This window comes from Gopherus flavomarginatus, chromosome 2 (genome assembly GCF_025201925.1).
Source record: "Gopherus flavomarginatus isolate rGopFla2 chromosome 2, rGopFla2.mat.asm, whole genome shotgun sequence".
NCBI lineage: Eukaryota > Metazoa > Chordata > Testudines > Testudinidae > Gopherus > Gopherus flavomarginatus.
Window position 1 is genome coordinate 167,429,323 of NC_066618.1, and position 27,613 is coordinate 167,456,935.

The window sequence follows — 27,613 nt, forward strand, 5'->3', positions numbered from 1 at the left end:
AAACAGTAAAAATTATCTTTGTAAATTTAAAATGGAATAGGTACAGGGTCTTTCAGCTATAGACACTGGGAATACCCTTCCAGCCTAAGTATACAAGTACAAATTAAAATCTTTTCAGCAAAATACCAATTTGAACTCCTTTCAGCCAAACACACATTTGAACTTCTTCCAACCAAATACACATTTGCAAATAAAGAAAACAACCATAAGCCTAACTCGCTTTCTCTACCTAGTACTCACTATTCTGAACTTATAAGAGCCTGTATCGGAGAGATTAGAGAGAAACCTGGTTGCACATCTGATCCCTCTGAGCCCCCAGAGTGAACCAAACACTAACTGCACATACAAAAACTTCCCTCCCTCAAGATTTGAAAGTATCCTGTCCTCTGATTGGTCCTCTGGTCAGGTGACAGCCAGGCTCACTGTTCTTGTTAACCCTTTCCAGGCAAAAGAGATATGAAGCACTTTTGTTCTATTAACTCTTACTTATCTGTTTATGACACCAGCAAAATCCAAATTTTGCAGCAGGACTGTGTCGCCTGTACTGGAGCTCTTGCAGACACACCCTAGCATCATATCGATGTTTGTTGCGGTCTGCGTTCTTCCGAGCTGCAGACGTAGCTAATTGATAAGCATCTCGCAGCTTTTCTCATAGTCGGGATACATATTGCTGATGGGTTTCATAACTATCGCCATCCTCTGATACACCAAAGCACAGATCTATGGGTAGTCTTGGTTCTCGCCCAAACATCAAGAGATATGGGGTGACTCCCATAGCATCGTTCTTTGTGGCGTTGTAGGCATGCACCAGAAATGCGACATGTTGGCTCCAGGTTGCCTTCTGCTCTGGCCGCAAAGTCCCTAACATATCTAATAGGGTTCGGTTGAACCTCTCTGGCTGAGGGTCACCTTGCGGGTGATAAGGCGTTGTCCTCGACTTTTTAATACCTGCTATCCTCAGCATCTCCTTCAGAAGCTGACTCTCAAAGTCTCATCCCTGATCCAAGTGTATCCAGGCTGGGAATCCATAAACTGAGAAATACTTTTCCCACAGTACTCGAGCAACAGTGGTGGCCCTCTGATCACGTGTGGGATATGCCTGCGCATATCGCGTATAATGGTCGGTCACTACTAGAATGTTCCCAATATTCCTCTTGTCCACTTCTAAAGACAAGAAATCAGTGCAAACAAGCTCCAGAGGTTTGTTGCTGGTGATGTTCTTCAGATATGCAGCCCTCGTGGGCAGAGTTTTCCTTTGAACACATCGCGTGCAGGTCTCACATTTCCTGCGAACATCTTCAGCCATCCAGGGCTAATAGAATCTACTGTGGATAAGTTCCAGGGTCCTCTCCATCCCTAAATGTCCAAAGTCATCATGCAGGGCCCTCATGGACAGGGCTCTGTACTCTTTCGGCAGCACTAGTTGATTCTGTTGCTTTTGTAGAGGCTCTGTGGTCGTGCGGTGTAGCACTCCCTGAATCAGTTTTAGTTTGCTCCATTCTCTCAATAGTAGTTTGCCCTCTGGGGTAGGTGGGACAACCGCAGCTGGGCATCGCCCCTCCCTTTTGGCAAGTAGTGTATCACGAATGTCAATATCTTGCAGCTGGGCTTCCTGCCAGTCAGCCGCATTGAACATGGGCAAGGGAGATTGGTCCAAAGCAATATAGTTTACTGAAGCAGAAGGCACGCATTCATGGGGTAGGCCCAGAGTTTCAGAAACACATCCATGAAGGCTCTCATGGGCCTCCGGCTCTCGGCGACTCACAATGCAAATAGCTCTCACTCCATCCGTGGGTATCACAGAAACTCCTGGAGCCTGTGGACGCCTGGACAATGCATCTGCATCTCCATTGCTTCTCCCTGATCGGTACTGAATGCTGAAGTCATAGCTAGCCAAAGCGGCCACCCATCTTTGCCCTGCAGCATCCAGTTTAGCACTTGTTAACACATAAGTCAGTGGGTTGTTGTCTGTCCACACCTGGAACTGAGCCCCATACAAGTAGTCTCGAAATTTCTCAGTGATGGCCCATTTTAAGGCCAAGAACTCCAGCTTGTGGGTGGGATAGCGGGTTTCACTACCAAAGGCTACAGGTTTACACTTGCCTTCCACCTCCTGGTACAGTACTGCCCCCAGACCCTCCAAACTGGCATCAGTATGCAGGATAAATGGCTTGCTTGGGTCAGCAAAGACTAGGACTGGGGCATGAGTTAGGCAAGTAATGATGTCTCGAAAAGCCCTTTCACATCTCTCATCCCACCGTGGCCCAAAGGGTTCGAAGGGGCCATAGTGTCTCTGCATGGAAGGCCCTTTATTCTTGGCCTTAGATTTGTTCTTGCTGGACGGATATCCCCTGGTAAGATCATTGAGGGGTTTTACAATTGTAGCATAGTTTTCCACAAATCTGCGGTAGTAGCCACTAAACCCAAGGAAAGTCTTGAGTTCTCTGTAGTTGCTTGGACGTGGCCATGTAGTGAGTGCTTCTATTTTATCAGGATCAGTACTCACACCCTCTTGGGACACGATGTGACCCACATACTTCACTGAGGTCCTGCAGAACTGGCATTTGTCAACTGAAAGCTTTAAACCATAATCCTCCAACCTATCAAGCACTTCAAGAAGTTTTTCTTCATGCTCCTCCAAAATTCTTCCAATCACAATCAGGTCATCCAAATAAACTAACACTTGCAGTAAATTCATGTCTCCCACAACTTTCTCCATAAGACGTTGAAATGTAGCAGGTGCTCCAGAAATCCCTTGGGGCATGCGTTCAAACTGATAAAACCCTAATGGGCAGATGAAGGCTGTCTTATCCTTATCTTCTTCACCCAGGGGGATCTGGTAGTATGCACTCCGAAGATCCAACACAGAGAAGCACTGGCTTCCCAGCCAACAGTCTAAAGCGCTCATCCTGACTCTGCTTACACAAGTAAATAACTTTTCCTTATTCACTTTCTCCACACCACTCATGATTCTATATACCTTTATCATATCCCCCCTTAGTCTCCTCTTTACCAAGCTGAAACGTCCTAGCCTCTTTAATCTCTCCTCATATGGGACCTGTTCCAAACCCCTAATCATCTTAGTTGCCCTTCTCTGAACCTTTTCTAATGCCAGTATATATTTTTTGAGATGAGGAGACCACATCTGTACGAAGTATTCAAGATGTGGGTATACCATGGATTTATATAAGGGCAATAAGATATTCTCCGTCTTATTCTTTATCCCTTTTTTTAAAATGATTCCTAACATCCTATTTGCTTTTTTGACTGCATGGACGTTTTCAGAGAACTATCCACGATGACTCAAGATCTCTTTCCTGATTAGCTGTAGCTAAATTAGCCCCTATCATATTGTATGTATAGTTGGGGTTATTTTTTCCAATGTGCATTACTTTACATTTATCTGCACTAAATTTAATTTGCCATTTTGTTGCCCAATTACTAAGTTTTGTGAGATCTTCTTGAAGTTCTTCACAGTCTGCTTTGGTCTTAACTATCTTGAGCAGTTTAGTATCATCTGCAAACTTTTCCACCTCACTGTTTACCCCTTTCTCCAAATCATTTATAAATAAGTTGAATAGGATTAGTCCTTGGGGAACACCACTAGTTACCCCTCTCCATTCTGAAAATTTACCATTTATTCCTACCCTTTGTTCCCTGTCTTTTAACCAGTTCTCAGTCAATGTAGGACCTTCCCTCTTATCCCATGACAACTTAATTTATGCAAGAGCCTTTGGTGAGGAACCTTGTCAAAAGCTTTCTGGAAATCTAAGTACACTAGGTTCACTGGATCCTCCTTGTCCACATGTTTGTTGACCCCTTCAGAGACCCTAATAGATAAGTAAGACATGATTTCCCTTTACAGAAACCATGTTGACTTTTGCCCAACAATTTATGTTCTTCTATGTATCTGACAATTTTATTCTTTACTATTGTTTTGACTAATTTGCCTGGTACTGACGTTAGACTTACTGGTCTGTAACTGCTGGGATCACCTCTAGAGCCCTTTTTAAATATTGGCATTACCTTAGCTATCTTCCAGTCGTCGGGTACAGAAGCCAATTTAAAGGACAGATTACAAACCATAGTTAATAGTTTTGCAATTTCACACTTGAGTTCTTTCAGAACTCTTGGGTAAATGTCATCTCATCCTGGTGACTTGTTACTGTTAAGTTTATCAAAAACCTCCTCTAACGATACTTCAATCTGTGTCAATTCCTCAGACTTGTTACCTATAAAGGATGGCTCAGGTTTGGGAATCTCCCTAACATCCTCAGCTGTGAAGACTGCAGCAATGGATTCATTTAGTTTCTCCGCAATGACTTTATCATCTTTAAGTGCTCCTTTTGTATCTCCATCGTCCAGGGCCCCACCAGTTGTTTAGCAGGCTTCCTGCTTCTGATGTACTTAAAAAAAATTGTTATTACCTTTTGAGTTTTTGGCTAGCTGTTCTTCAAACTCCTTTTTGGCTTTTCTTATTACATTTTTACACTTAATTTGGCAGTGTTTATGCTCCTTTCTATTTACCTTACTAGGATTTGACTTCCACTTTTTAAAAGATGCCTTTTTATCTCTCACTGCTTCTTTTAATGATTGTTAAGCCACGGTGGCTCTTTTTTAGTTCTTTTACTGTGTATTTTAATTTGGGATATACATTTAAGTTAGGTCTCTATTATGGTGTCTTTGAAAAGTGTCCATGCAGCTTGCAGGGATTTCACTCTAGTCACTGTACCTTTTAATTTCTGTTTAACTAATCACCTCATTTTTGCATAGTTCCCCTTTCTGAAATTAAATGCCACAGTGTTGGGCTGTTGAGGTGTTCTTCCCACCTCAGGAATGTTAAATGTTATTATATTATGGTCACTATTTCCAAGTGGTCGTTACTTCTTGGACCAGATCCTGCATCCCTCTCAGGACTAAATCAAGAATTGCCTCTCTCCTTGTGGGTTCCTGTACTAGCTGCTCCAAGAAGCAATCATTTAAAGTATCGAGAAATTCTGTCTCTGCATTTTGTCCTCAGGTGACATGTACCCAGTCAATATGGGGATAATTGAAATCCCCCACTATTACTGAGTTCTTTATTTTGATAGCCTCTCTAATCTCCCTTAGCATTTCATAGTCACCATCACTGTCCTGGTCAGGTGGTCGATAATAGATCCCTCATGTCACAGAGAAACATTGTGTCAAATGCAGCATCCATTATCAAAACAGGACACTGGAGCATCTTCTGAGGCTGTGTCCAAAGCAGCTTTATTTACAAGCTGATATTGTTTAGGCTAAAATAGAAAGGGCTGCTATAGGCAGTCTGGGTAGTTTTTGGTGGGCTGAGAAAGTATAAAACTCAGAGTGATGAGGAAGGGGGCCTTGGTCACTGCCTTTAATTGGGTTCTCTCCCCACCCTATAAGTTGTGAGTCTCATGGGTGTAAAGCCTGTTGACTCTCAGGTCAATATTCTTGGGTTTAATAATGTTCCCAGTCCTGGGTTAGTCTTTGTCTGCTCATCTGATGCCATCCATGCTGGCTCCCACCACCAGGAGAGACACAGAAACTTCCTCTGACAACTGGACCTGGGTTCCAACCCAGCCTTCCACCCTGACCTCTGAACTCTTCCTGCACCTACTGACTGTTAAAACGAAGCTTATTTTCCCCTCTATGTCTTATTAAGTCATTTTCCCACAGACATACCAGTAGTTTTGTAAGTCAGCTGAGAAATGGTTGGTTGTCACCCAAGTAATATTTTCAACATCATTTAAGAAAAGAATTCTAGAAGGAAAGCTGGTTTTGTAACACGCAATCCCATGTCATTCCTCCTCATGTGTAAGTAGAGAGAAAGAGACTGACTCTCTAGTTTTTTTGTTTTTTTCCAAGAATGCCTAAGTAACATAGGGACACAAGTCCAACTGAAAGTCAGTACACCTTATTATTATTATTTATATTATTGTAATGTCTAGGAGTCCCAGTCCCAGGAGGCCCAAGACCCCATAGTGCTAGGCACTGTACAAAGACAGAACAAAAAGGCAGTGCCTAAGTATAAACTTCATGCTAATATGTCACTTAAGTACTTTTGAAAACCCCATCCAGAAAGTTTACATCATATGTGTGATTATTAAGGAGTCCATCCATGAGAAAGAACCCTGGACCTCTTAGTAATAACCATGAGATGCATCTAATCATCACAGCCAGGACACCACCCAGGCACTAGTTCACTTAGACATTTTATCATTTAACAACACAGGGGTGTATATACAAGAGTATGATAGGATCATGCCCTTAGCCATGTCCACCGAAGGCACAATTGCAGGCTGCAGACATGGAGACCTTGCAGTAGTCTGACTTGGGTTTCAGGAACTTTCTTGCCTCCAGTTATGGAGGTAGCAGCCCCACAGCTCAGAAATGCAGTAGACTAACCTCAGAAATGACAACCCTGATGAGGGAAGCCGCATGCATGACGACTTTGTGCCATGTGATGGACTAACAAGAGGATTCTGCTCAGACAGGAATGGAGGGGGATGCACACAGGGACCTTGCTTTAGAAATGCTGTAGAAGTAGAGTGTGGTAACACAAGATGACAACATCTCTGCACTTCTTTGCTTTATTGCAGCTAAAGAAGAAATTGTAGTCACCCAACACCAATTCTTTTACGCCAAGCAGTTTATAGCTAGTTGGAAATTTCAGTTAAAAGCACTGCTCAGGTACAAGATATGCACTTTATTAGAAGTATTTAGCTTTAAAACAGAGCATTTTTCTTTAATTTTTGTGTAATTATTCCACATGTGAATTAAAGCATATATTAAAGCTTTCACCAGGAATTAAAAAAAAATATATTTATAGTACAAAAATGGTGTACTGATAAGTTATCTGCTGATTCAGAATATGAGCTTCAAAACAAAGAAGCCTATATCCTTTATGCTTCTTTCACAGATACCAACAGTATTAGCGCCTTTGTTTAACTGTCTGTAGCATTCCTTATAAGGCATATGGTACTCTTTGCAATATATATTTTGATACCATTTCTTATGCTCCCGCAGGCAATTCATGCCTTAATAGCATCTCTCCTCCTCTTCAATAAGCGTGGTCACCGACTAGGGCTGCCATACTTCTTAACAGTACCTAATAGTACAAACGGGACCAGCAAGAAAGTACAAATGGATTTCTCCCCATCCCAACCTCTGCCCCAAAGCATACAAAAAGATTCCATAGTCTCTATCAGCCTTAAACAGGCCTCATTCCCCATTTACAGGTGATAGGGAAATCCTGATGAAAACTAAATTTGCCAAGTCAAGTCGTGAGTGACTTCAAATTTTAGAGCCTGTGACCTTCTCAAATTGTGACCTGGTCCCAGCCTGCGACCTTCTCAAATTACTTTTGTCTGAAATGTTAAGTACACATTTAAAAGAAAAGGTCAACAACCAGTCAGTATGCCAAAGACATCAGGTTTGTTTTACAAAAAAATTAAAATAACAAAAGGCTGCCTAATAATCGGGTTATGTAAATTCAGTGCTTTTTAGGATGAAGGCTTAATGGCCGCTTAAGGAATGGAGCATATTGTCATTAGCATGAGATAATGGCAAATATTATCCTCCATGTTATTTAAAGGTCAGCTGGAAAAAGATGTTGATCATGTACAGTGGGAAAGGCCTGTGTCATCAGAAATGTACAGCTGAAACAGGCGTTGCTTCCTTGAAACCTTTGGAAGACCAAGCATTTACTTTCATAGTTAAAAGTTTACAAGAGGTAGGATACACTCTAGAATCACATAAATATACCATTTTCTGTGCAAGGAGGCCAAGGTACCCTTTTCGGTAACATATGTTTTTACAGAGAAACATAACTGGGCTCCAGTAACATTATACTCAAGTAACTGCATTTTTAATATTCATTAAAGTCACTATGCCGTGGCTTCAATAACACTACCATCAAGCTGAAATGAGTGGTATGATGTTATCATGCTGCCTTCAAGAGACGGTCTGAATATCTCAACTCTGTTGGCTACACATGAATACAAAGGACTGGATAATATCTGAGCAGGGACACGCAAAGCATATTCCTCCTTGGAAGGCCTGGGAGAGGACAATCATAACAGACTGAAACAGGTTCTGTTGCGCTGGAACAACACTCTGAGCTTGAGAGCCAAAGGATACAGAAGGGAAGCAAAATTGTCAAATGGCGATCACCTAATGGACAGATGGGGGATATGATGTATTACATAGCCACAGAGCATATACACTCGCTGGGTGTGTAGATGAAGGGCAGGCACAGAGCTGTCAAGGCAAACTCAGGCTGGCTTCTTATTAGCAGGAGAAAACAGGAAGTCAAATGGGCTCCAAAAGCAAAAAGAGTGAGTGTCTGGATGCTGAGCAATGTGCAGGGAAGAGCTGGATGGAATTAGAAAGCAGGTTGGAGGCACCAGGGGATGAAGAGAGAGACCCCAGGAAGAAGCTTTGAACAAGACCCAGATCTGAAGAGCGGATTGTTTCACAGTAAGAAATATTTTTAGTGTGATGACCATGGCTTTTGCTGCCCAGCTCCCATGAATATTAAATCTCCCACACTGAACTGTTCATGCCAAGTGATTTAAACTAGGAAGAGAGAGATATCAATGAGGGCAATACAAAATGGACCTAAGTGAAAGATCTTGAGATGGGCAAAGAGAGCAGCTGTCACAGCCAAGTACGCAGAGAATTGCCAAGAAATTGCAGTTGATACATTCAAAGGCCGTAAAGAAGAGTGGAATCAGGGTTACAGGACACACTAGAATGGAAATTGCTCACTGACGTGTATTTCTTCCTTCCTCATTTTCCTTTGACTAGTTACTCTCCCCCATGAATCGCTCTCTAGCTGCCTCTCTAACACAGTGCTTCCCTCTGCTGCCACTGGTTCTCTCCCTGATGTTTTCTACCATGGGGTAAGAAAGTTGTGCACAAATATCATCTGAATGTACGGAACCTGAAATGTCTTCAATCCAGACTTCCAGTGGAACAGTTACAGAACTTTAACCATTACAATTAAAGAGCAATTTTTACTACCCCAAATTCAAAGGGAACTAGACTGAAAGTGCAATCATCCACGTAGTCATTAGCCTTTCAGTCATTTCCACTGCAGTTCACCAGCCAACAGACTAAATGTTCCCTTCGTTGACTCTTTGATCTCACTCCTGTCCCTGTTATCTCATTAGTTGTCCCCCAGAATCATTTAGTTCCCAGGTCCTGTGGATCCTCCCCTTAGGCTGGGGGGAGGTCCTTTAGCAGTGGGTGGGTCCTGGATTCCAATAGGAACAAACTAAATGTCTTTGGTCTGGCTCTAAATGGACTGAATGCCTACTAGATTTGTGTCATGAGACTACCTTTTTTTCTGTCTTTTCTACAACAAAGACAAGTAAAAACTAAAAATTCAATTACTGTTGCTGACGCATGTCATATTTTCTGTATCATTTATAGAAAACTGTTTTCAATAACTTAGCATTTCAGCTACCCCAACTGGTACCTCTGGGTATGTGATTATCTGATGCTTTCATAGGTGGTACATGCCTTTGCACAGGGTCACAGATTCACAAAGCAGCGCAGAATAGGGCTCTGAAACATACTCACGTTTTCTGATCGGAGCTTCTTGGCCGGGCAGCCTCCGTCTATGGGATGTAGCATGTAGTAAAGTCTCACTTTGCTCGCATGTTTCCGACTCTGTGAAGGAAGAGCAAAAACTGGTGAGGCAACAAGCAAAACATTCTTACTGGACAGCAGAGAGAACCAAAACTTGAATGAGATTTATCAGCCTCCTTGATAAATATCAATCCTGAGATGCGAGAGGGGGAAACCCTTAGTGAGTAACTCCTACATTCAGAGAACATTTCACAGAGCTTCCACGATGACTGTGGAACAGAGTGCAATCCTGGAGATATTGTAAAGCCATCAGCTATAGAGATAAATGAATGCTGCCTTCAGTCCTGGCTGCCCAGCTCCATGAAGATCGAGCAGAAATGGAAAAGGTTCAGAGAATGGCAACACAAATTATTAGAGGCAAAGAAAGATTTCCAGCCCAGGAAAGATTTAATAACAAAGGATTTGACATTTATATGAACAACTGGAACTTCCACAATTGCTGTACTTAGGATAAAAATGTATAAGGGATATAAAACCTAATGCTCCAGGAAATAAGTAAATCAATAACTGCATAGGGTTAGGGCAAAACTTCTCCTATGGGCAAATTATCAAATAATTGTGCATTATAGAGCTTTTATGCCTTCCTCTGAAGCATCCGGTGGTGTCCACTGCCAGAAACAGCATACTGGACTAGATGGACCTTGGTCTGAGCTAGCATAGAAATCCTGGTTCTCCTCCTCTCCTTTTTTAAGTGGTAGTCTCAGATAAACCTTGCCCAATACTCTGAAAATCTGGGAGGTTGATTGTTCCTGGAACTAAGCTCCACTGGCAGGGAAAAGGCCCAAGTTAGTTCCATAGTTGTTAAAAAACAACCCTTCCACTCCCTGCCCCAAACAAACATTCCGCTCCCAAATGCTAATGCTCTGTTTTGATTGATAACAGCCATCAACCTCTCAGGAAGTGGGAATAAAAGATCTGTGGACTTAAAGAAGAGAGACCCCCATCACCCACAGGCCCAAGTTCCACGTGGGGCACTAATTGCTCCACAATAAAATACACTTCCAAGGAATGAACTCTTCCCAGGTTAGCAACCTGGGGGCTGTTTTCCCATCCCCAAGAATATTTAGGACAGTTGCTTTGCTTGCTCAGTAACTTTCCCAAAGAGTTTAGCCAGCAATCAATCAATATGTGCATAAACACAGCAGCAACCGCTGCCAAAGAGCCCGATGTGCCGCCCCTTCCCCTTGGCTGCCCCAAGCTCCTGCTTGCTGCACTGGTGCCTGGAGTCGGCCCTGGCACTACCTGTGCTTCATGCTCTCAGGCAGGAAATAGAATGAGAAATCAGGACGAGTGTTGAAGGGTGAAGGACCTGCTTGGTCCTCAGGTCAGTCAAATGCAAGCAAACAATATAGTACACGTGCCAGTGGCACCAGGAAACCAACATGCTGACCATCTAAGACACAGACCGGAGGTGACAGGGTGTCTACATACTACGATAATAGGCCCATGGCAAAGATCAGATGGTTAGAAAGAGAGAAATAATAATGATTAGTCACTGTGACAGGTTTCAGAGTAGCAGCCGTGTTAGTCTGTATCAGCAAAAAGAACGAGGAGTGCTTGCGGCATCTTAGAGACTAACAAATTTATTTGAGCATAAGCTTTTGTGGGCTAAAACCCACTTCATCAGATGCATGTAGTGGAAAATACAGGAGGAAGATATATATACACAAGGAACATGAAAAAATGGGTGTTGTCATACCAACTATAATGAGAGTAATCCATTAAGGTGGGCTATTATCAGCAGGAGAAAAAAAACTTTTGTAGTGATAATCAGGATGGCCCATTTCCAACAGTTGACAAGAAGGTGTGAGTAACAACAGCGGAAAAAATTAGCATGGGAAATAGTTTTTACTTTGTGTAATGACCCATCCACTCCCATTCTTTATTCAAGCCTCATTTAATGGTGTCCAGTTTGCAAATTAATTCCAGTTCTGCAGTTTCTCGTTGGAGTCTGTTTTTCAAGTTTTTCTGCAACTTTTAGGTCTGTAATTGAGTGACCAGGGAGGTTGAAGTGTTCTCTGACTGATTTTTGCATGTTATAATTCTTGACGTTTGATTTGTGTCTATTTATTCTTTTGCGTAGAGACTGTCCGGTTTGGCCAACGTACATGGCAGAGGGGCATTGCTGGCACACGATGGCATATGTCACATTGGTAGATGTGCAGGTGAACAAGCCCCTGATGGTGTGGCTGATGTGATTAGGCCCCATGATGGTGTCCCTTGAATAGATATGTGGACAGAGTTGGCAATGGGCTTTGTTGCAAGGACAGGTTCTGGGTTGGTGTTTTTGTTGTGGTGTGTGTGGTTGCTGGTGAGTATTTGCTTCAGGTTGGGGGGCTGTCTGTAAGCGACAGTATCTCTACCAACAGTCTTAGGTTAGCTCAGGAAGAGAGAGAGTAGCATCAACATTGTGTCATATATACAAAATAAATAACATCCTCTGATGGCAAGGATTTAGCAATATAAATATTCCAGTTTTTAATGGCTGAAAACAAGCAACACTGAGAGCAGTTAAACTCCAGACCTGGTGATTTCACTTTCAGTTACAAGAAAAGTGCCATTGAGGCAAAAAGAAAACTGGAAATAACAATTACTTGAAATTGCATTAAGGGTCAGTTTCATGCTATTTCTTGCATTAACAATTCTGCATTTTAAGCAAAGTCATTACTGTGATTCAAACCGCATTTGTTTCATGCTTCTAGGAGTGGCCAGTACCAACCTCCCTCTTGGTTAATTAAGCCCCTTGTCCCTTAGCGCTCCCAATTCTGCTAGAGACAAGGCTCCTTCCCACATTTATTTTTATGTCTGACAGAACCCCAAGGCCTTCAAAGAGAGAGACTCTACAGCAGGGATGCAGAAGAGCAGTCTAATTTGTGACAGAGAACATACTTTGTGTAACGCTTTAATAAATCTCCTACATTATCAAGTTCTTCTGGCAAAGTCATACATCAAATATGCATCTCCTTGAAATCCTGTGTTAACCCATAGCAAGGAACGTCGGTCCACCCCAGCAGGATCTGCTGAGCAGGCACCCAGCATTCCCAAATTATTCGTGCTAGAGCAAAGTTTTCAAAGGGCTTGTTTTTGTGCAGAAGGGACAGAAACGTTTGGAGGTGCCTAGGTTGGATAATTCTTAGGAGGGAGCTGGTAAATGCTAGTTCCACACTGTGTTCTGGACAGCTGAAAAGGGGAAATGAAATGTACTCCTCATATTAGTAAAAACCCTGTGATTTTTAATATATAAAGAAGGATTAAAGCTTCCAGAGCAAGAGCCCTAAATTGCTGCAGACAAGTTTTTAGGGCATCGCTTAATCAGAATCAGAGTCCTTGTCTTCCGGTAGATCTAAGGGAAGAAATCTGCAGCTAACAGACATGCAGACAAAATCCAGACATGCACAGCAGCTATTATTATGCAAACAAGTGTGCTCTGAATCTCCATTTTTGAGTGCCCTGCAGACAACTGCACCACTATATTATAATTTCAGATCACAGATTTGCAATTTTAAAAAATTAAATTACCATTAAAGAGTGGCGGAACAGTTTTTCCACGGTGTGAATGTGGAGCTAAATTTGTATGCGTAAATGGGACTGTGCATTTTAAGCAGGATCATGCAATAAATCAAAACAAACAAATAAAAAGATGGAACAAATCAGTGCAGATAAATAGTGTCACGTATCTTTCCCCACCTCCTCTTCTTATAAGGCTTCAGAAAATGGATTTTCCCTGACAGACCTCAAATCGGTCTAAAACCAGTGTGGTTAGAGCTAAATAGAGGAAAATCCAAATGCCTGTATTATCAAAGATTAAAAGTCAAGAGACGTGATTAAGCAATTTAAAAATGACAGAGTTAATCCATTTGAATTTTAAAGAATTGAGCGGAGCAAGTCAGTTCCATATGTCACTGGTCCCATTGAGTTTCTTCCTTGAACTTGTAGCAATAGCATATGAACTTTTCTTTGTGTTTCACTCACTAGAGATCTGCATAACTGGAAACCTGGGGCCTGCTCCAGTGCTCAGTAAAGTCAGTGCAAAGGCTCTCAATGATTTCAGTGGGCTTTGGGTTGGGCCCGAACTGGGAAGGAAGTATTGAGAGTGACACTGATACTTTGCATTCGGACGCAGTACATAGCATTGAATGAGCCTTGTTCTCAGCTGCACTGCGGGGCACAGGTGCTTTGCACTGCACTGGCAATGTAAAAGAACACTGCCAGTGAGTGAGAGTGTAACGTACAACCACTGTCAGTCCCCTTTGCACTGAGAGTGGTACGAACACAAGAAAATCAGGCCCAGTGTTGTTATGACGCTCTGAAGATGTTAAGTAATTAATCGATGAACCCTCACATCCCCCGTCAGGAGGAGAATATCCCCATTTCACAGCTAGGGCAGGGATGCACCTAGCAGTTAATGGCCTGAAGTCACCGGGTACAGAGAGGACTCTGTTCCTCATGGGGTCCGACCCCAAGGGGCTTGGCCAGCGTCACACTGCACAGATGTGATGCAGCCAGGTAGTTCCTGTGGTTAAAACCTGGGACTGCACTCTCGGAATTCTGAGTTCTGTCACAGCTGTACCACACACTCCTTGGGTGACCTTGGGAACGCCTCAGCTCCCCTGCTCTAAACAGGGATATTGATTCTCACCAGCCTCACTTGGGAGTGGCAAGGTTTGATCCTTTGTTAGGAATACAGACCCTGCCAGCCTAGATCAGACCCCAAATCCAGCTACACCTCTACCCCGATATAACACTGTCCTCGGGAGCCAAAAAATCTTACTGCGTTATATCGAACTTGCTCTGATCAGCCAGAGTGTGCAGCCCTGCCCCCCCTGCAGCACTGCTTTACCGTGTTATATCCGAATTCGTGTTATATCGGGTTGCGTTATATTGGGGTAGAGGTGTAATTCAGCACTCTCTCTCTGACGATGCCCAGCACCAGAGGCTTGAGAGGAAGGTATAAGAACCCGGCAGTAGGAAATGTGGGAAAATCTGCCCCCATGGAGGTTTCAGCCTAACCCCTAATACAGACTGTTATATCCATTGTAAAATTTGTTATTTAGAACACTTTGTCATCATCACATGGAAAGAGCTGTGAGTGCAAAGTATTCTTACTAGGACAATGTGGTTTTTCTATTTTGGTCTGTTTAGTTCTACGCTTTGTGCAGTCTAGCTGTATGTAGCTATACTCTGCTGTCTGGCTCAGTTTATGTGCAGTACAGAAAAATTATTTTTAAAGATTAAAAGATAAGATTTTAGTAAATCATTTTAAGTGTTCTTTTCTAGATGAGACAAAGTGCTGTGCAATAAGTGATCTCAAAACATCATCATTAAAAGGCAACCAAAGCTCCATCTCTATTTAAAACACCTTTATTATATCTCTAGATTTATATGTGCTGAAAAGGGAGATTATAGGCTTTAGGCGTAACTTCAAAATCTAGATCAATAAAGATCCCTCACATAAATGAACTGCAGCTAATATTATCCAGTAGAGCTTTGCTGCTAGCCTAGAACTCAGGACCTACCCCAAACCTTTGCAGGTATTTAGTAAGCCTCTCATTTACTGTAAGGGCTAGGAGATAGTGCCGCAGATTTGTCAACCCACTTTATCTGTGGTACTTCCTGCATTTACATGTGTATTTATCACCTTAACAACCTGTCAAGAGCAAAGTGATTATTTACAACATCCTGCTTGCAAACAGTCCTGCTGGTCCCTCAAAGCTGCAGACTTGAAATCTGCAGCTTGGAGGTGTTGGAAAGGGTAAGTGTTAAGAGAGGTGGTGATATGGCACTGGCTGGCAGCTTCTCTGCTGCACTGTGCTCTGCAAAGAAATTAAAATGCCACTGAGCAGAACAAATTTCTTCAGGACAAAAGTGTTTTGAATGGAACTTGGAGGCCCAGTTGAACAGTTTCTATCCCTTCACCACGTTTTAGAGAATAAAGAGGCATGAAGACATTCAGATACTACAGCGGTGAGTACTGTCGATGCTAATAAATACATACAAAGTGCCCCATTTCCTCCTCGTTACATGCTTTGAGTCAGTTCTGTGTACAAAGATGCTGTGGGAGATCACTCCAAACTAAATGAAAACCATTGTAGGTTGATATAACTCTGCCTCTTCTCACAGTTTGCAACCAAGTTCTTGTAGATGTCAGGGGAAAAGAGCATAAACTAGAACCATTTACCTGAATTTGGAGGTATTTGGATAAAATGGGACCTAGGCCTGACCCCTGATTCATTTATTCACTCTAAAAAATAAAAACAGGCACATTATCAGACTACCAGCTCAGGAACAAGAATCCTCATCCAGAAGAAATCTATTGATTCATCTCCTGTAGCCCCAAAAGTTGTCCTCAGAGTGCGCTGTGTTTCTCTGTGTCAAAGGCCTGGTCTACACTATGCATTTAAACCAAATTTAGCAGCATTAAACCGATTTAACCGTGCACCCATCCACACAACGAGGTCCTTAATATCGATATAAAGGGCTCTTTAAATCGGTTTCTGTACTCCTCCTCGACGAGAGGAGTAGCGCTGAAATCGGTATTGCCATGTCAGATTAGGGTTAGTGTGGCTGCAAATCGACGGTATTGGCCTCCGGGTGGTATCCCACAGTGCACCATTGTGACTGCTCCGTGAAGCCATCTGAACTCAGATGCACTGGCCAGGTAGACAGGAAAAGCCCCGCAAACTTTTGAATTTCATTTCCTGTTTGGCCAGCATGGAGAGCTCACCAACACAGGTAACAATGCAGTCTCCTGAGAATCGAAAAAGAGCTCCAGCATGGACCGCATGGGAGGTACTGGATCTGATTGCTATATGGGGAGAGGATTCCATGCTAACAGAACTCCGTTCCAAAAGAAGAAATGAAAAAACATTTGAAAAAATTTCCAAGGCCATGATGGAGAAAGGCCATACCAGGGACTCCATGCAGTGCAGAGTGAAAGTTAAGGAGTTCAGACAAGCCTACCAGAAAACCAAAGCAAACGGAAGGTCTGGGGCAGAGCTGAAAACATGCCGCTTCTATGCTGAGCTGCATGCAATTCTAGGGGGGTCTGCCAGCACTACCCCACCCCTGTCCATGGATTCCGAGGTGGGGGTGGTAATCTCAGCCATGCCTGAAGATTCTGCAGACGGGAAAGATGAGGAGGAGGAAGAGGAGGACGAGCTTGCAGAGAGCACACAGCACTTCGTTCTCCCCAACAGCCAGGAGCTCTTTCTCACCTAGATGGAATTACCCTCCCAAGCCACTAGCGCAGACAAGGAAGCCATGGAAGCAACCTCTGGTGAGTGTACCTTTGTAAATATAAAACATGGTTTAAAAGCAAGAGTTTTTTAATGATTCATTTGCCCTGAGGACTTGGGATGCATTCGCGGCCAGTATAGTTATTGGAAAAGTCTGTTAACATGTCTGGGGAGGAGCGGAAATCCTCCAGGGACATCTCCATGAAGCGCTCCTGGAGGTACTCCAAAAGCCTTTGCAGAAGGTTTCTGGGCAGGGCAGCCTTATTCCGTCCTCCATGGTAAGACACTTGACCGCACCATGCATGTAACAAGTAATCTGGTATCATTGCATGAAAAAGCCTAGCTGCGTATGGTCCCAGTGATTGCTGGCATTCAAGAAACATCCGTTCTTTATCTCGCTGTGTTATCCTCAGGAGAGTGATATCATTCATGGTAACCTGGTTGCAATTTAGGAATTTAATTAAGGGGACAGAGATGGCCATTCCTACTGGGCTGTTTGCCTGTTGCTTAAAAGAAATCCTTCCTTGCACGTAGCCAAGCAGGGGCAGGGAATGGCACTGAGCTTTTTCGCGATTGGCTATCAGGGATCTTCCCTGCTACCAGCCACGCAGTAGGGAGGAGAGGAGGCTATTTAGCAGTGATCTTCCATGATACCAGCCACACGGGGGGGAGGGGTAAAGCCCAAAGAATTGAATGGGGGGTGGTTTCTGCTGCTGCATGTTAACAGGAAAGAAGCAGCACTGAATGGGATTTGCTTGGTATTTGGGAAAGGAGAGCACTGGATATATGAAGGCTGCAGAAGCCGAAGGACAATGGCTTACCATGGCCGCATGCAAGCTGAATTCTGCTGCCCAGACCTGCGTCTGTGAGATCTCTAACACCAGAGCCGCAGGCACTCAATATTAAGATGCAAAATGCGACCTTGTAGTGAAATCACATGTGCTATGTAAGGTGAATAGTGTTGTTCACTGTGAAAGAGTATAAGCATTGTTCTGTAAAATATATCTTTTTAAATACTTCTCTCTCTTTTTTCCCTCCCTCATACAGCTGCAAATTTTTCAAGCGTCCCTACTCCATCCCGAAGGCTACCTCAGATAAGGCGGCGGAAAAAAAAGACATGAGACGAAATGTTCTCGGAAATCATGGAAGTGACACGAAATGAAAGAGCTCATCTGAATGAGTGGAAGGACGTGCTATCACATTACAGGAAAGATGCCAGTGAACGTGAGGACAGGAGGGACCAATGTGAGGATAGGAGGGACGAACGTGAGGAGAGGAGAGACGCTCGAGATGAGAGGTGGCGGCAGGAAGATCAGAGATGTAGGCAGGAAGATCAGCGGTGGCGGGATGCAACACTGGGGCTGCTGCATGATCAAACTGATATCCTCCGACGTCTGGTGGAGCTTCAGGAACAGCAGCAGGGTCACAGAGTGCCGCTGCAGACCCTGTGTAACCACCCTCACCACTCACCATGTTCCATATCTTCCTCACCCAGACGTGTAAGAATGTGTGGGGGAAGGCTTCGTGCACCCGCCCACTCCACCCTAGTGGACAGCCCAACCAAAAGGCTGTCATTACTTTTAAATTTTTTTAGTGGCCTTTTCCTTCCCTCCTATCCTCCTCCCAAACCACACCCGGGCTACCTTGTCAGTTCTCTACCTCTTTTTATAATGAATTAATAAAGAATACATGATTTTTAAATGATAGTGACTTTATTTCCTTTGAAAGCAAGCTGTAATCGAAGGAGGAGGGTGGGTTGCTTACAGGGAATGAGTCAATCAAGGGGCGGGGAGCTCATCAAGGAGAAACAAAGACAGCAGTCACACTGTACCCTGGCCCGTGATGAAACTCGTTTTCAAAGCTTCTCTGATGCGCACCACTTTGTGGTGTGCTCTTCTAATCGCCCTGGTGTCTGGCTGCGCGTAATCAGCGGCCAAGTGATTTGCCTCAGCCTCCCACCCGCTATAAAGGTCTCCCCCTTACTCTCACAGAGACTGTGGATCACACAGCAAGCAGCAATAACAATGGGGACATTGGTTTGGCTGAGGTCTGATAGAGTCAGTAATGTGCGCCAGCGCGCCTTTAAACAGCCAAATGCACATTCTACCACCATCCTGCACTTGCTCAGCCTGTAGTTGAACAGCTCCTGACCACTGTCCAGGCTGCCTGTGTATGGCTTCATGAGCCATGGCATCAAGGGGTAGGCTGGGTCCCCCAGGATAACTACAGGCATTTCAACATCCCCAACTGTTATTTTCTGGTCTGGGAAGTAATTCCTTTGCTGCAGCCATTTAAACAGAGTACTGTTCCTGAAGACACGAGCATCATGAACCCTTCCCGGCCATCCCACGTGGATGTTGGTGTAATGTCCCTTGTGATCCATCAGTGCTTGCAGCACCACGGAAAAGTACCCCTTGTGGTTGATGTACTGGGTGCCCTGGTGCCAAGACAGGTGTTCCATCTATCGTCCCACCACAGTTAGGGAATCCCATTGCAGCAAAGCCATCCACTTTGACCTGTACGTTTCCCAAAGTCACAACCTTTCGTAGCAGCAGCTTAATGATTGCTTTGGCTACTTGCATCACAGCAGCCCGCACAGTAGATTTACTCACTCCAAATTGATTCCTGACTGACCGGTAGCTGTCTGGCGTTGCAAGCTCCCAGAGGGCTATTGCCACTCGCTTCTCCACTGTGAGGACTGCTCTCATCTTGGTATTTTGGCGTTTCAGGGCAGGGGAAAGCAAGTCACAAAGTTCCATGAAAGTGCCCTTACGCATGCAAAAGTTTCGCAGCCACTGCGAATCATCCCACACCTGCAAAACTATGCAGTCCCACCAGTCTGTGCTTGTTTCCTGGGCCCAAAATCGGCGTTCAATGGCTAGAACCTGCCCCATTACCAGCAGGACCTCCAAAGAGCAGAGGCCCGCAGTTTGAGAGAATTCTGTGTCCATGTCCTTATCACTCTCGTCGCCGCGCTGCCATAGCTGCCTCCTCCTCGCCTGGCTTTGCAGGTCCTGGTTCACCATAGACTGCATGAGAATGCGCGAGGTGTTTACAACGTCCACGATTGCGGTCTTGATCTGAGCAGGGTCCATGCTCGCTGTGCTATGGCGTCTGCACAGTTCACCCAGGGAAAAAGGTGCGAAACGGTGGTCTGCTGCTTTCACGGAGGGAGGGGTGAGGCTGTACCCAGAACTACCCGCGACAATGTTTTTTGCCCCATGAGGCACTGGGATCTCAACCCAGAATTCCAAGGGGCGAGGGAAACTGCGGGAACTATGGGATAGCTTCAGGATAGCTACCCACAGTGCAACGCTCCGGAAATTGACGCTAGCCTCAGTACATGGACGCACACCGCCGAATTACTGTGCTTTGTGTGGCTGCGTGCACTCGACTTTATACAATCTGTTTTACAAAACCGGTTTATGTAAAATCGGAATAATCCTGTAGTGTAGACATACCCTGAGTACTTCTTCAGTGGTTTATTCAAGTGCTATGCACTAGACATTTTTATTTCTAGTCTCTGTACTAAAGGAACCATCTTCAAATGGGAAAAAACTGCATTTAATGCAATGCAGTTTAAAGACAACTTTCTCCAATGAAATGAGCTAGGAAAGGGGCTGTTTTCCTTCTGCAACTGCAGAGATCTGCTAGGTCAGAGTTCAGGTACTATGGCAATAAGAGCCATAGAACCAAACAGATTAGATTAGATCAAATAAATACCTGTCCAGATAGATAATTATCTATGTACTTTGAATTTCTTTAATACAGCAAAGGTGATACAGAAGCAAAACAGCAGCGATTATTTAATGTAGGACAAACAGAAGCCAAACTTGCAACACAAAGACAGACTCATCCTCTTGAGGCTGGCATTATAAATCACAGTTCTGCAACAGGCTTTTATTTTGAGTGAGTGCAGCACCATAGGTGAGATTATACAATTACATTCTCTGCTGGATAATAGCAGCAAGCAGGTCCCAGGAAATTAAAGACAATGGTCGTTTCAGGCAGAGTAGCTCTGCTTGTTCAGATAGGAAACATTTTGTCTCTGATGCTGGGAGGGACTTGGGACAGGAGCTATTTTGCTTTTTATTGACGAAAGTTCTATTGATCAATCGGTCTTGGAGTTTTATTCTGCTGCCCCTCACCATAGTATCTGGGCACTTTCTGTGCAAAATCAGTAGCAATAGCCACGTCCCTACTGGATTTCATGGAGTCTCTGGCATGTCAGACCTCTGTTTGGGGTAATGGTTTGTTTTGTTTATACTGGGTGGAGGGGTGATGGGAGTGATGTTCTGTACATTTAAAAAAAAATACTCAAACTCTTATTTCCATGGTCTAATTGGCTGCAGCACACAACAAGCTTTCTTCCAGCCAATCAGCATGCCACAAGCCAGGAACAGGAATGTGAGCCATTACTACTTTACTCCACTGATTTAAACTGACCTGACAGTGCAAAATATCTCCCAATCCTGCAAGGGATTTCTTGAACACTCAAATGGGGTACAGCCACATCAGTGCCAAATACCCAGCTAAAATAATGTCCTTACTCCTACTTGAGTATCAAAGATATTAAGTTAGTTTGACAAGATCTATTTTCCACAAACCCATGTTGACTGGCATAAATTATATTACCCTCCTTCAATTCTTTACTAAATAGAGTCCCATATCAGCCATTCCATTACGTTATCTGAGATCTGTGTCACACTGGTATAATTCCTGGGTTGTCCAGTTTAGCCGTATTAAATATTGGCACAACATTAGTTTCTCCAAGATGTCTGGAACTTTCCCGGTGTTTCAAGACTTTTATTGAACATCAACATTAATAATCTACATGGCACCTGAGTCAGCTCCTTTAAAACTGTTAGATGCAAGTTATCCAGACCTGATTATTTAAAAATGTCTGACTTGAGAAGATGCTGTGTAATATCATACTGAGTTACTGTTGGAATGGAAAGTATTTCATCAGCATCATATGACGAATACATCATCTGGCCTTTTCACAAATGTACAGAAATATGTGTTGAACACTCCTGCTTTTTCAGCATTGCTTTTGACAATTCTACTATTCCCATCCAGGACCGGTTTGTTTTGGTTCCTTTTATTCCTAATACACTTAAAGATTTAATAGATTTAGACATTCATGGATTCCAAAGACAGAAGGGACCATTGTGACCATCTCATCCAGGGGTCGGCAACCTTTCAGAAGTGGTGTGCCAAATCCTCATTTATTCACTCTAATTTAAGGTTTCACGTGCCAGTAATACATTTTAACATTTTTAGAAGGTCTCTTTCTATAAGTCTATAATATATAACTAAACTACTGCTGTATGTAAAGTAATTAAGGTTTTTTAAATGTTTAAGAAGCTTTATTTAAAATTAAATTAAAATGCAGAGCCCCCCAGGACAGGTGGCCAGGACTCAGGCAGTGTGAGTACCACTGAAAATCAGCTCACATGCTGCCTTCGGCATGCGTGCCATAGGTTGCCTACCTCGATCTAGTCTGTACAAAACAGGACATAGAACTTCCCCAAAATAATTCCTAAGGCATATATCTTTTAGAAAAACATTCAATTTTAATTTAAAATGGTTATTGTCCTTAACCATACGAGCTCTGGATTTCTCCTGGTGTTATTTTGGCATCAGTTCTAGCTTCCAGTTTATATTCACTGCTATCAGCTTCTTTCCTCCCATATTTTACTTGTATATCTATAAATATTATAGCTGCTTTCGTTTCCTCGCTAAGACAGGTTGCTATTTTAACCACCACAGCCTTCTTTCTCAATTGTGGCTTCTTGAGCAGCTAGGGAAATGTTCTTCACTTTTTCAGTTTCAATTCCTTCTCCCATCTCATTTTGCTTATAATTGTTTTCAGCGTTGTGAAATTGGTCCTTTCAAAGCACCAAGTATATATTTATTGGTTTGGACTTTACATTTGTTACGTGCAAACAGAATGGTTAAGTCATGAACACTTGCACGTACACAATCAGTAATTTTTAGTTCTACAATCAATCCCTCCTTATCCATCAAGACAGGGTCCAATATAGACTTCCCTGTGGTGGATGCAACACTTTTGGAGTTAGGAAATGATCATCTATACTTTTAGAAATGTCAAGGACGTTTTAATTCTGGTAGCATGAGACCTTCAGCATGTCACTCAGGATGAAGTCCCCCAGGACATAGCAGCTTCTCCCTACATACACACCATATATAAGGACAGAGGTGAAAGTAAGCTGATACGGGCGGGTACGGAGGACCGGTAATAAAAGGAGACTGCCTGAGGGAGGGAGAAGCCTGCCCCCTGCATAAGAATAGTTTAAACCCAGCTGTTCCCTGAGTGGTTCAGCCCCCCGGGGTTAGGAGTGATTTTTGGCATCCTGGTTAATTTCACTCACAGTATCTTGGGGGAGGGTTTGTTTGACCATGGCAAGGGCAGTCCTTTTCTGCTCCTGGGATGAGGGGATCTCCCCAATACACAACAAATACATTTGGCTGCACAGCTTAAATCCAGAGCTAATAAAAGCAGGCAGAAGGGGAAAACTAACTGTCACATTAGTTTCTCGTCTCCTCCCTCCCCCTCCTCCAGCCAGGCTGCAGAAAAGGCTCTGCATTCCTCTCCCACCCCACCCCAGCAGGGGTTCTCCTCTAGGCTCTAGCTTGCAGTAGGAAGACTGGCTGAAATGCCTGCTGCTGCTGCCTGCATAAGAACAGTTTAAACTCAGCTGTTCCCTGCGCAGTTCAATCCCCAGAGTTAGGAGCCATTTCCGGCATCCTTGCTAATTTCATTTCCAGTTGTTGTTAAGGGGGGCAGAGGGTGTGTGTGACCATGGCAGGGGCAGTTCTTTCCTTTCCCCGGGATGAGGGGAATCTCCTATATACAAAAGACAAAATCAGGAACCATTTCCATGTTCAAATCTATCCCATTCCCTCCCCATCAGAGGATCCTGGTTGTGATGTCCAAACTGCTTGCAGATCCTCTTTGAAATGTTACTGAACTGCGCAGGGAACAGCTGAGTTTAAACTGTTCTTATGCAGGAGGCAGGCTTCTCCCTCCCTTAGCCAGTCTCCCTGCTGCAAGCTAAAGGGAAGCCCCTGCAGCTGCTGAGTGCCAAGGAGAAAGCACAGAGCCTAGTGACAGCAGCCTGGCTGGAGGAGGAGGGAAGACACGGAGAAAAATGTGACAGTGAGTTTTCACTTTTTCAGGCTTATTCCAATAGTAAAGTTTTATTACAGACAGTACTGGTAGTAGTAATAGTAGCTTTATTTTCTCTATCTATGTCATGCAATGGGAGGGATCCATGAAGTACGTAGGAGAGGTGGGTTGCTTGCGATTGGACCATATGGGTAAGAAATGTAAATTACTTTCACCCCTCCCCAAACCCCAGGGCTCCCAGCCACCTCTGCAGCTGGTTGTTCCAGGGGTGATTTAAAGGGCCCAGTTCCTAGCTTTAGCCGAATCCTGATTTAAAAGCCCCAGGCTTTAAAGGCCCCATCTCATCTGATAGATGCCATGCCTCTGCCGGTTGAGGCCCCTCCCACTCTGCAGGACTCTGGAGTACCGGTAAGTCCTTTAAGTTATTTTCACCCCTGTATAAGGATGACACTGCAGAGAGACTTACATCTTGTTTAAAGCACTGACATACTTCCTACCCTTGCAGAGTTCATTCTGTGGCTCCAGCTAAGAACTGTTATCTGGTGGACTCCACATGCAATCCAGGAATAACAGAGTTCTGCTCCCAACTCTGTCAACTTGGTCAAGTCACCTAACCACTTTGTGCTTCAGTTTCCCTATTGGTACAATGTGGATAATAATTTGTACTGGTGTGTTAGGATTCACGGATTGATGTCTTTATAGTACTCTGACTACTGTACATCGATTCTAGTATCAGCGTTCTTGTTGTCAGACCCCACTATGCCCTTTTGATATCCTTCTGCCTGGCGAGTAGCTATGTATGCAAGAAGAGAGACACCTCTCTGGATACACACACAACTTCTCCTCATGCCAATGAGAGTTACGCACAAGGTCAGGCAAGACCGGATCTCCTAACCTTTGCAAGAGCTGTCTGGTTACGTGGATCTGGCTGGGAAAGTTTTGCAAACTCTACCAGCTTTTCCTCTTTCTTTCTTCACTTCACTAGTGTAAATCAGGATTAGGGTCAATGAAGGCGCTGGAATTACACCAGTGTGTCCAGTGGTGCGAGAGAGGAATGAGGCTCTTGGGAATCCATGCTGTTCTTGTTTCTCTATAGGATTTCTTCCATATTTAGAATGTCCACACTATGGTCCAAATCCTGGTCCCACTGAAGCCAATGGCAAAACGCCCATTGGAGTTAAAAGGGAGCAGCTTTGGCCCACCGTGCTCTGCGTATTGATTTACAGGTTGGAAAATTTGGAACCCCAAGGTATGAACTTTCTGTTTTAAGGAATCACACATTCTAAGATGAAATCTTTAACTTCAGTGATATCTGCAGTCAAAATACCTCCTATCTAACACCACAAACTGAACATATCCTGCAAGGAGGGAAATGTTTCACTCTACACTCCATGATGTTTGAACACAGTTGTATTACCAGAGAGACTGAGTGCTGTGACTGGTGCTATATACAAACAGAGCAGACCAGAAGATTTTTTGGCTATGAGACTGAGTACATTTAAAGACCTCTTTCCCCTTCAGATCTTCTCTGGTCTTTTGCTCCAGGCAAATCTTGCACATGGGTTGATATTAAAAATGGGGAGTTTGTGCTTCAATCTGTATTTCAGGACGATTTTCCATGCAGCTCCAAGCACAGGGAGAAAATCACTTAGAGCAGGGGAAGAGTCTCTATGGAATATCTGCTTCGCACTGCAACTTTTATATTTGTTGTTTGTCAGCCACAAACTTTTTGATTGCACCCAAGCCCTTTATCGTCTCAGTAGCATTTTAAATTCTTTAAGCCTGCAGACCTATAGTTCTTCTATTAATTTTTTTTTTAATGAGAAGTTTTAGCCTCACGGCAGCTGCTGCTGTCATCACCCAAGAGAGGAGCAATCCTGCACTGCTTTAGTGCATATCACATTCCGTGTACCCTGCCCTTTTAAATATTTCTTCCCTTAAAAAGCCAATGTGGCTTTCTTTAACAATTCTACTCATTTGATCTCTCCCCTCTGTAGTGCTCATCAAAGGTGCCTCATTGACAGACCTGCCCTACATACTGACGTCTCCTGTCTAGCCACAGAACAGGTCAGCATTGCACAAGCTTCCCTATGCCACCTGCTGACAACATGCCTCATCCAGCGCATGCAGGGAATGCTCTTAGGAGGGAAAGGAGAACTCCTCCCTGTGGGCCATTCTACCTTGGCTGCAAATTTCAGCAAGGTGTGACAGAGGGAAAGTGTATTAATAAACATATGCTATTTGTTCCTTGTCAGGCACAATGCTACATCACTAGCCCTGTGTGCAATGGCAGGCCAACCCAAGGAGCATGAAGATATAGTGCAGGCAAATCTGCATCAGCACATACTTTCACATTGCTAATTGCCACCTTGATGGAAGTTTTGCTTCCACTTTGGATTTGTGTAACCTACAGCTCTTCCTACATGTTCCTTTCAAAAGCAAAGCCCACTGAGATATCACAAACAAGTATTTTGGGCAGATATAGCTGGTGCATCTGAGGCCAGAGTCAGTTAACAGGATGACTGTAGACTTTCAAGGTGTGTATTAACTTAACTACTGATACTGGAATTGCAATACCAAATTGGAAAAGCAGTGGAATGAGTTACCTAGGGAGGTGGTGGAATCTCCTTCCTTAGAGGTTTTCAAGGTCAGACTTGACTAAGCCGTCGCTGGGATGATTTAGTTGGGGATTGGTCTTGCTTTGAGGAGGGGGTTGGACTAGATGACCTCCTGAGGTCCCTTCCAACCCTGTTCTATGATTCTATTATATACACACACATGCACATACATATATATTTATATATATTTTGCTGTGTTGGTTTTATTTTAGTATCATGTATTTGAACCAAATTGTTGTAAAAGTAAGTCAGTGTGACAGTTTCAGTAGGGCCCCAGTGCACAAAGTGTGGGTGGATTTTGTCAGAACTCATGGAGACAGCTAATCCTTCATCTCACCAATACCTGAAATCTAAATCAAAAGTGAAAGTTGCAAGCTTAAAAACCTTAGTGAAAAGCAACAATGAAGACTTTGAAAGAAACGAATGTTTCCTCATGCCTCACTGAATCTGTCCTGACTAACTGATTTATTATCTTAATTATGCTCACTATTATTTCAAGAACAATATACATGTATTGCTGGTAACAATGCCGGCATCCCTACTGACTTTCAATCACCGTTAACGTCAGCGTAACATGAACTTCAGGGTCTCACCCTTGGTCTATTTCTCTGTTTTTCTGAAAGAAGCCTCTATAGCTTAAACTATTTTCATCCAGAAACGTGATGTTGTTTGAAAGGAGCCCTGGAACGAAGTCAAATTAGATCAGGCTCTATCTATTCTGCTGTTTCTTCTACTTCTCCTCAACAATAGATTTTGGCACTGGGAGTGCATTAGAAATTATGTTTGGCCATTAATGTTGACAACGACGTGCTAATAAATAATCTTGTAAAGAACCAGTTTAATCTAAAATGGTTTTATAGAGAGCAATGTGATCTAGTGGTTAATGCTATCCTGGTGACTCTACTTACTGTATGCAGAAAATGGCAAAAAGCTAGGTAGTAACCATCTCA

The 27,613-nt window shown here is 43.5% G+C and overlaps 1 protein-coding gene across 2 annotated transcripts in view; it reads right to left on the reverse strand.

Annotated features, from left to right (window-relative positions):
* Nucleotides 1-27,613, reverse strand: part of ZMAT4 (zinc finger matrin-type 4) — a 183,841-nt gene that overhangs the window by 86,117 nt on the left and 70,111 nt on the right. For both annotated transcript variants that reach the window (XM_050940296.1, XM_050940298.1), the window contains exon 3: nucleotides 9,589-9,678. In XM_050940296.1, the coding sequence (XP_050796253.1) occupies nucleotides 9,589-9,678 (90 nt within the window). The remainder of the gene's footprint in view (nucleotides 1-9,588; nucleotides 9,679-27,613) is intronic.